At 47.4% G+C, this 13997-nt stretch overlaps 1 protein-coding gene across 3 annotated transcripts in view; it reads right to left on the reverse strand.

The window, feature by feature from the left end:
- OTOF (otoferlin) overlaps positions 1–13997 on the reverse strand; it is a 75751-nt gene that overhangs the window by 59277 nt on the left and 2477 nt on the right. For all 3 annotated transcript variants that reach the window (XM_040993949.1, XM_040993951.1, XM_040993950.1), the window contains exon 2: positions 2045–2103. In XM_040993949.1, coding sequence (XP_040849883.1) covers positions 2045–2103 — 59 coding nt within the window. The remainder of the gene's footprint in view (positions 1–2044; positions 2104–13997) is intronic.

Consider the following 13997-nt stretch of genomic DNA (forward strand, 5'->3'; position numbering starts at 1 on the left):
GTCACGGTCAACACTCTATGGAGACACAAGGAACTAGCTCACTAAAGATTGGGAAGGAGAGAGAAAACACTTCTATAGTAGACAATATGTTACACAGAAAAACAGAATCGGCAGGTAAACAGTTCAAACCAACAAGAGTTCAGCAAAGTTGCCAACAAACCACGGTCTTAAGACAGCTGCTTTCTATGCTGACAATGACCAACTAAAGAATGCAACACAAGCCTGGGTTCACGCACGATGATCTCAAAACACTAAAGCACAAAGGAAATGATCAAGAATCCCTGAGACTTGTAGAAAATGTAGAAACCTGAGCGATGCATGGCAGCTAATTTGGATGAGGTATTTCCTATGATCTCCCCACTTTCAGTGCAGGCTCAATCAAAGTCCAGAGTTAAGTTTTTGGAAGAACTTTTTTGAACTTACTTTGAAATTTATCTGCAAGGATCAAGATCCATACATGGATCTATAACTTTGTTATTATGTTCTTGAAGATTTATCTTATTTGAAAAGCAAAGTGGCACATAAAGAGACCGGTTATCCACTGGGTGACTTCTCAAATACTGTAGCAATGTGTTGATGGCATACAAAAGATCCAAATTAATGTAGTTAATTGGGGAAGGTTCCAGAACAGACATATCGACTAATGAGGTGGAACAGAGGACTCAACACACAACTTACTAGAGTGCAAATATAGGGAGGAAAGCTGCTGACTGAGTTATGTTTGGAAAAGGGGCTTCTTACATAACAATGAACCTAAACCCTTATTGGACACCACAAATAATGTATAACTATAAAATCAGAAGGGCATACATACGTAACTGGGAGAGGGACACTTCTTCCAGAAAACTTGAAAGTGCAGAAGAGTTAGGGCTTTGGAGCCTCACCACAGACTCAGTTAAGAGACACATGCAGACTGGGAGAAGGTAATATCTAAAGTCAACAGGGCTTGGTGATGTAGCAAATACAAAGAACATTTGCAAATCAATGAGAAAAAGCCAAGAGGAAAAACAGGCAGAGTATGGGGAGACAATGCTCAAAAGAGGAAACTAAAATCCTGAAGGCATAGCCAGAGAGGTTCAAACCCATTAGTAACTGAAGAAGTGTACATTAAAGCAATAATGAGCTACTACCCTCAAACAAGCATGATTCGAGGAGCTGGGAAGCACCTACCGATGGAGATGCGGGCACAGGTGTGTCCAAGTTGAGTCTGATGACACACACAGTGCCAAGAGACACACACAGCACTACCACTGCCTGTTGGAGGGGCAGCGAGCTAGACTCTCTCCCTGGCAGCGTGGGTAAGATGCGTAAGGAGGTTTTCCTGAACTTTCCCAGTGTCAGCACTGACAGTCTATGTCCCAGGCTGTCCCTCGGTCCCAGGCAAATGCGAAGAGTTGTCACCTTGCTATGTATCAGAGGTGTCCCCTGAAACATGGTTTCAATACAGGTAAGACTTCAAAACAGTGCACAGGGGGCCAGCGTTGTGGTGCAGTGAACTAAGCTACCCACCTGCAATGCTGGCATCCAATATAGGTGCTTGTTCAAATTCCAGCTGCAACACTTCCAATTCAGCTCCCTGCTAATGGCCTGGGAAAGCAGTGGAAGATGGCCCAAGTGCTTGGGGCCCTGCTACCCACATGGGAAACTTGGATGGAGTTCCCTCGCCCAGCCCTAGTGTTGCAACCTTCTGGAGAATGAATAAGCAGATAAATCTCTCTCCCTTTCTCACTCCCTGCCTCTCCCTCTCCCCCTCCACACACACTTTGTAACTCCTTTTCAATTAAATAAATATATCTTTGGTGGTGGTGGGAGTGGGGCAAAGAGTAGGAAAAATGGAAGGCCAGATAAATATTAATTATATGCTCCCAAGACAGTAGGACACATTTTGCAAGGATACGCAGGAAGCCACAGGAAACGCATGAAAGACATTGCATCGGTTGCATTTGAGAGAAGGGTATGCAGCGACAAGAGAGAAGGGGGACATGACGACTGCTGGTTGCCCAGCAAGTGCAAGACCATAAGAGCCACGTCTTGGGTGTCCTACCTCGTCAAAGTCAGCCACATCTTCACAGTTCTCCAGCACCCGGGAGTAGAAGGACTGGCCTGTGGAGGAGAAAGAGCAAGTTCTAGAGTCAGGCTAGTCTCTATCAAGAAGTTGGAGTCAAACTGGAGCTGACACAAACACACCTGACTCACATTTATTGTGAACCCCAGCTGTCACAACTCATAGGATCCTCCCAGGTGGGGCAGGCCCCTGTGACCTTGCCTCTGACCTTCTGGGGCAGGTCACGCCATCAGTTCCCCTTCACAGCAGAACTACTAAAGTCCAGGAATTCTCAAGCCTCTGTGAGAGGGCTCCTGCTTCCACCTCACTGCTTTCCCAACAGCCTCCATCTGCTTTCCCTAGCTCTGCCGGTGGCCCTGCTCTACCCTCACCCTACCCCCATCCCCCACCCTAGCAGAAGCCTAGTCCTGAAGGCAGCAAGTCCCTTGCCTGCTGACAAGAGGTCTGTGGAATCAGCTCCTTGTGACTCCTTGTGACTTCTTGTGACCAGCAGCCACCCCAAGTAGTGTTGCTTTGTGTTGTTCACATTGTCATTCCCTGGCCAAGAGTCTTGGCAGGAGGAAAAGCCAGGAATTGCTATGCACCTGCCTGCCTCACACCGGCACAGGTAACAGATGGTATGTGAAGTGGGTACACTGTCCCTAACCCCTCCTGACACTAACTCAATGTGGGACTTAGAACTAGCACTGCCCTCTTTTCTGGCCTACCTGGTACATGACTGGCCCGTTTTGGTCAGAGGAAACAAAATTGGGAGAGAACCGGAGGCAAGTTAAGCATGGTAGGACTACATGAGGGGGCTCCAGCTAGCTCGCCAGTAGGCTCTGATGTCCTATCCAGAGCTGGGGATAGATGGATGGACAGAGGGTCAAAGGTACAGGATCCTACCCCTCAGCTCCACCAGGGAACTGGGACAGGTACCTCAACAGGTTACCATTTGCACAAGTCAGAGAAATGAATGGCACAGAGAAGGGAGGACAAATAATGCTTGGGAGTGAGAGGGGCCACATGAGAAGGAGTTTCCAAGAGAAACCGGAAGTAGGAAAGTTCATCAAAAATTGCCACTGAGAATGATTTAGTCCCCTCTGAATTTCAACTCCTGAAAGATAGCCCTGCTAATCAAAGACTCCACCTTCTAATTACATGTGCATGTGTTTTGCTTCTGAGTGGACAAAGGTCTCAGACCATTAAAGATGTTTGTATTCCTGGAAGAGAGAGGGAGAAAGTGCTGGAAGCAGCAGGCTCTGCTCTTTGCTGTCCATAGGGGAGTTGGATTCTGTTTAATGCCCATCCGTACTTTACTTCTTCCTGAAAGCAAATTCTGAAAAGCAGCCTCCATGGGTCTAAGCCAGCAACCCAGACCTTGAGGGCTGTCTCCAGGAAGAGCCCACGCCTACCTGGGCAGGATGGGGGATCAGGGAGTCAGTGTGGGTCAGTACTGGGGGGCAGGACTGGGACCTGCATGAGAGGAGCACAGAGTTCTCCCCACCGCCCCGCCCTGAAAACCTGGGAGATCTGGCTGAACCAGGGCCCAGCTGGGGAGGAGCTGCAGGTGAACCTGCTTTAATCACACCTGGGCGATGGGGCTGGGGGCTGAAGGAGGCTCTGCAGGGCAGGCTGCTGCCTGTTGGGAACTCTGCCTCTGGCCAGATTCCTGACTTAAAAGGCCAGTGGTTTTCATGTCTCAGGAGCTGTTCTAGTTTGACACAGAGTTGCCCAGTGATGAGGTGGGCTGGGGACATGATGGGGGGGTGGGGCGCTTAACTAGAGGCTTGTGGGTGATCTGAGGAAGCAGTTGTGTGTGTATTTGGTAGTGGGGATTTAGTGGGAGGACTGCATCCAAAAACCTGGGGCAGAGGCAGTGAGCAAGAACCTGCCCACACAGCAAACAGATGCAAAGGGGATGCGGTGGGAAGGAAAGCATCTTCAGTGCTGGCTAGGGAACAAACAAAAGCTGACTATCAGAAACAAAAATCTCCAGCACGGAGCCCAGGGCAGCCTGGGGAAGAGAAGGAACAGGAGTGGGGCAGCCTGTGCTGGGATCCCAGGGAGGTATTTCCCATGGGGGACTCCCACCTGAGACTGTGAATTAGGAGAGTGTGTATGGAGGTGGGGGCAGAGGGGGGTACTTCTCCCAGGGCTCTGTAGCTGCTCACTTGGAAAAAAAAAATCAAAGGTGTTTTTCATCCTGGAAGGTCTTGATGATGCTGGGATTACAGCTGCACTCGGGGGTCTCCTGTAGTGGAAAGTGGAGCAAGCCAGCAGGGAAAAGGAGGGACGGTGCCAGTGAGGCCCTCTGAATGGGGTCAGTTCCAATGCAAGCTTTCAATCAGCTCAAACCCCAACTGCTGGCCTCTGTCCCATAGGCTTGCTTGAAAGGAGATCAAATACCTGTGAAAGGGGCCCTGGCAAGGCTCAGCCGTCAGGGCTGTACTTTGAAATGCACTAAAGCATCTTGGACTCAGGCTCTGGGGAATGACCGCTGGTCAATACCCTCAGCCAGGATGGCCTAACAGGTTCCTAGTATAGAGACCATAAAAAGGCTGACTTAATTAAGCAAACAGCACTGTCTTGGGCCTCTGTGATGAGAGACTTGTTAGGAAAAATGTGCACGGTGGCAGGTGTCACTCCTGCTGTTTTTCTTCTCAGTGACAGGGCCAGGGACCTCTGTCATCCACTTCAAGTTATCAGTAAGGGCTACCAATCTCATCTCCTCAAGTTCATTGCCACCTAACACCTACTCACTCAACACATCTTTCCTTTTTATTTGAAAATCAGAGAGAAAAGAAAGAATGGACCTTTCATGTACTGGCTGCAAAAGCCAGGACTAGGCCAGGACTGGGTCTCCCACATGGGTGCAGGGGCCCAAGCATTTGAGTCATCCTATGCTTTTTTCCCAAGGCATGTTAGCAGAGAGCTAGGTGGCAATGGAGCAGCCAGGATGACAACTGGTACCTATATGGGGTGCCAGCACTGTAGGAGGCAGCCTAACTTGCTGTACCACAGGACCAGCTCTTCACCAGTCTTACTAACATTTCAGCTTCATTTCAAATGAGTGCCAAGTAAAACTGAAAACTCCCAACCTCCAATTCCCTTTCTTGCCACAGGAAAGATCAAGAATCAAATTTGGAAGAACATATTCTCTTCCCTGCATGGAGAGACTTTCTGGGATCCAGTGAGCAGCAGGGGTGAGTTGGGGAAATTGAACTCCAGCTTCTCTCTTTGCAAGGCATGGGAGGGCTGTGCTGTGTGGTGGGACATCTGCCCTCCCCCTGGGAGTATCAGTGCAGAGTCTGTAGTCCCAGTTTAGTAAGCGCCGCTGCCTGGGATGCACACACTCCCAGCCAGAGGGACTTTGGATATTGGGTTCCAAAGCTAAACAGAAACTGCTTTTTGCTTTTTGCTATTTGACAACGTCCACACCATAGCTGGCCTCCTGCAGGTGTGTGTAGGTGAGCTCAGAGCTTGCTTCACAGGCAGGTCAGTGCCCTGGACTTCCATGGGATATGATCTAAGTGTACCAAACAGCCTACCTGCTCAGGGCATCTCCCTCTTGCTGTTGGCTTACCCAGCAGGAGCCAGACCTTGGTGCCAAGGTAGGTCCAGAGGCACTTGTGCCTACTCCTTTGCCTTCTTCCATTTCCCATCTGGGTCTGGGTCAGCATGACCACCTGGCCGTGGGGGAGTGGAGTTCTGTGAGGATCATATGGATCTGAACAGTGGGTATTTAACTGAGTGGTTAAGATACCGGACATGATGACTGTGTCCCACAAGCTTAGGCTTGCTTCCCAGCTCTGTTCCTGATCCCAGCTTCCTGCTCATGCAGATCCTGCAGCCTGTGGTCATACAGGTTACCTGGGCTCCGTGTGTGAGACCTGGTTTGTATTCCCAACTCATGACTTTGTTGTGGTCCCCCGTCCTGGCCATTGTGGGTGTTTAGGGAGTGAACCAGAAGATGGAACCAATCTCCCAAATATCGATAACACAACTTAAATCTGAATGCTACCTGTAAGAGTTGATTACAGAGAAGGCTATGTCAAGCATGGGAAAATTTATCGTATAGGGCAGAATCAGATCGATGGTTCACAAAAAAAGCATAAAAAAGGAAGAATCCAGGAAAAAAAAAAGTGAAATTACTGTCAGCTCAGTTTGTCAAGGCAGACATTGTGGAGGGCTGGGCAGTAACACTGGAAGAGCAGACAGAATCCAGAGATGCAGACAGACTGTGGGACAGGAGGCAGAACAGATGTCCCGGCAGAGGGCAAAGCGTGAGCATGTGTTTGAAAGGACTCTGCTAGGGGTGTGCTGAAGGCACTGGACAGAGCATTGCTGCAACTTCTGTAGGAAAGGGAGGCATGAAAGAGGCTGTGTCCTGGGAGGGGTCTGTAAAAGGAAGACTGATTGTGATGCTAAGAACCCCAGAGAGCCTGTGTGTGTGTGTGTGTGTGTGTGTGTGTGTGTGTAGCAGGGGAAGGAGGAGGGTAGCTGAGGACATGTTTCAGAGACATCATGATTTTGCCAGCACTGAGCCCTGTGACCCATTATCCCAGCAGTATCTTGGACTTACACCTGCTATCTCAGATATCATTTCAAATTCGCAGAGCTTCCTTGCAAGCACTGCCTGGATGAACCTCACAGAACATCGGCAGGCACCTGCACCATGCCCTGGCATCTGCTTCCCTCCCACCCTGGCTCTCAGAGTGGGGCCCTGTGGAATTTTCCTTCTCCCCAGTTGAGATCAGCCTGTGCCTTTGGATAGGCTCACTGCTCTCATGGAGCTGCAGGGAGGGAATCAGGCATTCATGCATGCAGAAGTGGACCTGGAGCTGTGACATGGAGGCTGGGAGTCCTGCAGCTGGGCATTCCAATCCTTAGGGTCTAGACTTGTCAACCTCAAGAGGTTAGCAACCACGATCGGGGTGACTAGCCTATGCCCTGGTCTTATCAGGGTCTGTGGAAGACTGTTTCTTAGAAAGTCTGAGTGACCCAGTATGGAGGATGATGTGCTAGGTCCAGAGTACCTGAGTTCAAATCCCTGCTCAACACTCACTAGCCATGTGTCCTTGAAGAAATTGTTGGCCTTTCTAATCTACCAACCACGGGAAATGGTAATGCTTAGGGGAACAGCGCTGAGCTCATGGTTCATTATGCAAAAGAAACGTCAGTTATTCTTCTACTAAATACTCCTGTCATCCGTTTGAAACCTCAAGTTAGGTGCAATGTATCAAAAGGGTCTTCTCTATTATGAATCACATCTGCAGTATATTTTTAGTAGCATATAATCAGAAATACGTTCTCCCTCTTTTTATATACTATTTTTGCAGTTCTAGGTCTTTTAGGCATGCTAATGTCTTCTTTTTTTAACTACATAGGGAAGATTTATATTCACAGATCTTAAGGGAACAATGGAGGGAGCCTCAATATATGCACATCATTGTGTATAATCACCACATAGCCTAGAGGTGCCCTCTCGCAGTCAGTTCTTTCCCACTGCCCTGGAAATCGGAGCTCTGGTTTCTAGCATCAAAGATGAGTGTCTGACAATGTTTTCCACAGAATGTACTTTCCTGGAGCTCGTCTTCTTTAAATCAATGCTGTGCTTCTGTGATCTATCCATACTGTTGCCCATATCAATGCCAGGATCCCTTGGAATCTGAAGGGAGTCCCAGGCTTAATTCCTTGCTGTTACAGAAGTCCTTGGATGCTCAAGTTCTTTCTATATGATTTTGTAGTGTGAATATTTGCACATAACGTATGCACACTCTCCTGTCTGCTTGAAACTATCTAGATTTCTTTTAATACCTGGGACAATGCTAACATAGCATAAATCATTGTTACACTGAATCGTATAATCATGATAAGAAAATGAATCTGCATGTATTTAGTACAGACACTTTTTTTTTTTTGCTCCCAAATATTTGCAAGCTCAGCTGCCTGGATCTGTGGTTCTAGGGCCAAGAGCGCAGAAGGCTGGTGATCCGGTTTGTTCATTTGTGTTGTTGAGGACTGCTTTGGTGTGAGAAGACACATGATTGTCGGTCCAGTCTTGGGCGGCACTTCCAAGTTGCTGCCAGTGTTGAGCTAGCTGTTCATGAGAAAAGCTGTCGTGAATGTTCTGGTAGGAGTCTCTCTGTGATGACTGCAGTTCTCTCGAGGAAACACCTACGTGCAAGAGCGCTGGTTCACAGGGTAGGGAGCTGCTGAACAGAGATCCTCAAGCTGTGTTCTGACGGGGTTGCTCCCGTGTACAGTCCCATCAGCTAAGCAAAGGTTTGAGTGGTTCTGCCTCTTCACCAGCAGCTGCTTGTCACCTGAAGACATCAGCATTTTGGCCATTTTAGAGTTTATGGCCTACGGTCTCAATGTAATTTGGATTGTCACTTCTCTCATGACTGATGGAGTTGACTACGTTTTCAAGTGTGTATTAGCCACTTGTATATCTGATGTTATAAGTGTCTGAGATTTTTGCCTATTTGGAAAATGTGATTGGTCACCTTTTCCTAAATGATGTCAAAGCATTCTTTGTATGTTGTGGCTAAAGTCCTTCATCCGATAAGTGTGGTGCTTTTATCGTGTGTGGCTTCCTGGCTCATATTCTTGTGTGACTTTGTTGACAACTAGGAGTTGTTACTTTTTTAGAAATCTTAATTTTTAATGAAATCTGTTTCTTCTGTTGGTGATTTTTTGCTGTTCTCTTGGAATCAATCTTCACCTAACTGAAGAATATAACAAAAAATATTCTATGTGTTCTCCTAGAAGCTTATTTTTTGTCTAATTCTACAATCATCTTGAATTAACTTCTGTGGGTGTTGTAAAGTAGGAGTTGGAAGTTCTGTGTAAATATCTAGTTTTTCTAGGTATCCAGTGCCTTGGTTGGAAAACCACTTGATTCGATGGGATGTGTTTCTGAGTACTGGATTTTGACCCACTGGTTTGTATGTTAATTCACGGGGTGGCCAATGCCATGCTGTCTCAATTCCTACAACTTCACAATAAGTCATTTAGTAGTGTAGACGCTCCAGATTTCTTCTCCAACTTCAAGGGTTGTTTATTTCAGATCCTTTGCATGTTCATATATGTGTGTGTGTATACAAACGTCATTATTAAAAATGTAGCCTGCTGTGATTTTTAATTGGTATTATATTTAGTCTATACATGAATTGTAGAGAAGTAGCATATTTTAATCCAAAAAACATGAAGCATTTTCTACAAACTTGAGTTTCCTATCCCATACGTGAGACCCAAGAGGAATCTCTGGCTCCTAGCTTCTGCTTGGCACAGACCTAGCTGTATCAGCCATCTGGGGAGTGAAACAGCAGAAGGAAGACCTCTCTCTCGCCCCTTTCCATTCCTTTCCTCTCTTCTCCTTCTATATTGTTCTACATTTCAAATATATTTTTAAAAGATTTATTTGTTTTTATTGGAAAGGCAAATAAGATTTACAGACAGGAGAGACAGAAAGATCTTCCATTTACTGGATCACTGTCCAAATGACTGAAATGGCCAGAGCTGAGCTGATCCAAAGCCAAGAGCCAGAAGTTTCTTCTGGGTCTCCCACGTGGATACAGGGTCCCAAAGTCTTGGTCCATGCTCTACTGCTTTCTCAGGGGATGGGAAGTGGAGAAGCTGGGACATCAATTGGAGCCCATATGGGATGCCGACACTTACAAAGAGAGGCTAGTCAATTGAGCCATTGTACTGGACCCAATAAATAAATCTTTTAAAAAGGGAGATGAAATTCAGTTCTTCAGATTTTTCATTTTTTTCTTTTTAAAAATATTTATTTATTTTACTTGAAATAATTGTAGAGAGAGAGTGAGAGAGAGAGAGCAAGAGAGAGATCTTCCATCTGAAGATTCACTCCCCAAATGGTCGCAACAGCCAGGGCTGGGCTGATTTAAAGCCAGGAGCTTCTTCTGGGTCTCCTACAGTTCAAGGGTTCAGGGGCCCAATAGCTTGGGCTATTTACCTCTGTTCCCAAGCCATAAACAGGATGCTGAATCAGAAGTGGATCAGCTGGGACCTGAACTGTTGCCTGTATGGGGTGCTGGTGCTGCAGGGTGAGGAGTACCATGTTATGCCACCATGCTGGCCCCTTCCACTTCTGTGTATCAGTTGTAGCAGGTTGCTTCAAAAAGATTTGTTTGAGTTGTAGAATTTACTGGGACAAATTATTTGTAATATTCCCCTGTTTTCTTTTAAATGCAATTACACTACCTCTTTTAAAAAATAATTTATTTGAGAGGTAGAGTTAAGGAAAGAGAAGGAGAGAAGGAGGGAGGGAGAAAAAGAGAGAGAAAGGGAAAGAGAGAGACAGAAATCTTTCATTAGCTGGTTTACTCCCCAAATGGTCATAGTGGCCGGATTTGGACTGATCTGAAGCCAGGAGCCTGAAGCTTTTTCCTGGTCTCCCATGAGGGTGCAGGAACCCAAGGACCTGGGCCATCTTTTGCTGCTTTCCCCAGAAACATTAGCAGGGAGCTGGACCAGAATTTGAGCAGCTGGTACTCAAATCAGTGCCCAAATGGGACGCTGGCACTGCAGGCAGAGACTGAACTTACTATGTTACAATGCCATTTCCCATAGTCCTTTTTTTCCTGACATCAATAATTTATATTTTCTTGGGTTTTTTTTCCTTGATCAGTCTTCTCTATTAGAGCAAATTTTACAAAGAACCAGCTTTTGCTTTTGTTCATTTTCCTTGGATTTTTATCTATTTCCATTTCCTTCTTCTGTTTTTTTTTTTTTGAGGGGGGAGGTTGTCGTTATTTTTGTTTATGAAAATACACTTTACATCTTATAAAACCCTCTTTCTAATAAAAATGCACAATCCAAGGGCTTTTAGTTCATGCATGAGGTTGAGCAACCAACACATCCACCTATTTCCAATACCTCTCATCACTCCAGAAGGAGACCCCATGCCCGCTAGCTGTCACTCTCTCTTCCCCACCCCCCAGCCCTTGGTCACTGTCCAACTACTTGCTGTCTTCATGGATTTGCCTATTCTGAACATTTCACTTCAACGGAATTATAAAATATGTGATTTTTTTTTGCTTGCTGTCTGACATTTTTCATTTAGCAAACATATTTCTAGGCTTTGGTTTCATTTGTATTTCTCTGGATACCTTGCTAAGCCCACAATATGAATGACAGTTTACTCTTTTCTTTCCTGCTGTATTTAAACCTTTAAACATTGCCACGTTTTCATTATCGTTTAATTTGTGTTCTTCCTTCTCATGCATGATTAAAGCTGTAAGTTATCTTATTGATCTCTAATCAGATTCCACTGTAGACAGAGAGCAGGCTCTGGAGGATGCCAGGTTTTGGAAACATGAGGCTCATTTAACCGCCCAGCCTGTGGTCTGTCTCAGTGAGCGAGTATTCCACCTGTATGGAAGAACACAGACATACTGCTTTTGGTTTGGGAGTGTAACACCCCAGAAATGCCATCTGGGTCACGGTGGTCTCCGACAGCATCCAATCTCCTAGACCCCTAATGGTTTTCCTTCCTAACTGTTTATGATGATCTGTTGAATAACACTTCTCCTCCTGTGAGGAACGCAGAAGGGGAGTTAATGGCACAGGAGCAAAGAGATTCAATTCCAAAAAGAATCATTTAGGAAAGCAGCTGAGTGCCTTAGGCAGCAAGCTTAGAAATCAGTATCAACTCGCCGAGCCAGATGTGGTGGGGTGCTGGGGACCCCTCCGGTAGCAGGAGGCTGCCCGTTTCCTTCTTCCATTTCTTAACCAAGCATTGGCCCCCTCCACCTCCAATCCTTCATTTTGCACAAATTGTTATTCCAATGCCATGTGCACCTCCTGGTTCACCGTCCCAGAGACGCACAGTGGAACCCCAGGCTCATGTATGAGTCAGTGGCAGGGCAGGGCTGGTACTTCCTTGCTCTGTGGCACCCTACCCGTCTCCCAGACACCCCCTTGGTCTTGGAAGTAGCTGCTCGTTCTGGTTCCCATTGTTCAGACCCAGGAGCAAAGGATGGGCAACAGCACGGTGTTCCTCTTTGAGCTCCTCGTGCTGCCAGCCACACACTCAACAACTGCGGAGTCCCCGTCCCTTTGTTATAGGGACAGATGGAGGAGCTGGTGGTCCTATTGACTCACAAGCTGTGCTGAGCACCCGTTCTGTGCCAGCCATGGGGACGGTGATGAGGCAGAATGGGAGTGTGCCTGCTGCTACACCCTCGAGCTGGGTAAAAATACCGTTCTGACTTGATCTTCCTTGCTGGCTTTCAAATAAGCTGGTGAATGAAACGTGAACTTTGGTGAAACAGGAGCTGCCCCGCTCCTTTGAAAAACACTGAACAGAAACTAGGACTGTGGAATCCGTTGCCTGGAGAGCGGCTCAGTCTTCCCAGAAAGAGGCCTTGAGGAACAGGGTAAAGACGATCACACCACATCCTCTGTCTCAAGAGACTTTTCTGGAACCGTGGGCAGGAGACACAGGTCTCTGCCTGGTGCTGCTTGCATCGTAGATTGCCCTGGGATGCCTGATGCTCACTGACTGCCTGCTCCTGCCCCTGCCCTGTGTTGAGCACCATGCTGCTGCTGGCAAAGCGGCTCATCAACCTGCCCACCCCTGTGGGGCTGGCTCCGGCCCTCCATGTCTGGCAGATTTCAGGATGTTGGCCACTGGTGTAAGGATCGACTGAGGCCCCGCCCACTGCTCCCTGGATTTCCCTGAGTCCTCTGCTGTCCCCAGAGCCACAAACCATGCTCCTCTCATTCCGAAACACCAAGTCCTGCCCTCCTGCTTGCTCCCCCAGATCCCAGCATTGCCCCTCCTCTCTGAATGCCAGGTCACTCCTGCCTGCCACCCCCACGGCCTCTGCATACACAAGACCCCAGGTTCTTCCCTGGGCCCACTTCCTGTAGCCTTACTGGCTTCCAGAAAGTTCCTCCCCAGGTCAGAGCTTAGGCTCCTGGCTCCTGCTGAGAATGCTGCCTAGCCCTACCCTGACTCCCCAGCTCTCTGTGTCTCCAATGGGGCCTGTCATGGGTTTTGTCTATGAAGGCTCATCCCCTCTGCTCAGTCTAAACGCCTTCCTGGGCCCTGCCCTTCCCACCTGGCCTTGCACGTTCCTGGTGGGGTGGCTGAGTCCCCTTCCCCTCCCTTAGTGCCTCCTCCAGCTCACTCTGGCTCACCCTCTTTGGGCAGCCCCTGCCCCAAGCTGCCCCGAGGCTGCCATGACAGTCTGCATGCTCACCCTGATGGTGCCCTGAGCAGTGACCCACACTTGCCCCACTTTCTGCTGCCCACCCTGCCTCAGGACACACAACAGCCCTCAGCACAGATTCACCGCCTGGATGAGTAAGTGAAAGAAAGAATGAGTCATTAAATAAATACTTGGTGTGTAAAATACCAAAATGAAGCTCTAAATAAATTATTATTAAAAATTACATTGATGGGCGTGGCCTAGTGACTAAAGTTTTTGCCTTGCATACGCCAGCATCCCATATGGGTACTAGCTTGTATCACGGCTGTTGTACTTCCCATCCAGCTCCCTGCTTGTGGCCTGGAAAAGCAATAGAAGATGGCCCAAATCCTCAGGACCCTGCATCTGTGTGGGAGAACAGAAAGAATCTCTTGGCTCTGTATTCAGATCTTTTCAGCTCTGGCTATTATGGCCACTTGGGCTAGCGAACCAGATGGAAGATTTTTCTCTCTGTCTCTCCTTCTCTCTGTAGATCTGACTTTCCAATAAAAAAAATCAATATTTTAAAAAAGTTGACAGTGATGAGATAATAGGACTTTGATTACTGACTGTTGGATGGTATAGGGAGTTATGATTTGCCGTTTAGGAATGATGAAGTTTGAGGGGTCTTGGAGTCTTTATCTACTGACTATTCGCAGATAAAATCCTGTGGCCAAAATGATCTGGAGTGGGAGTGGGAAGGGGTGCGAATGGAACAGGAGTGA

The sequence above is a fragment of the Ochotona curzoniae genome, unplaced genomic scaffold, assembly GCF_017591425.1.
Source record: "Ochotona curzoniae isolate NIBS_2020 unplaced genomic scaffold, NIBS_Ocur_1.0 contig_883, whole genome shotgun sequence".
Lineage (NCBI taxonomy): Eukaryota > Metazoa > Chordata > Mammalia > Lagomorpha > Ochotonidae > Ochotona > Ochotona curzoniae.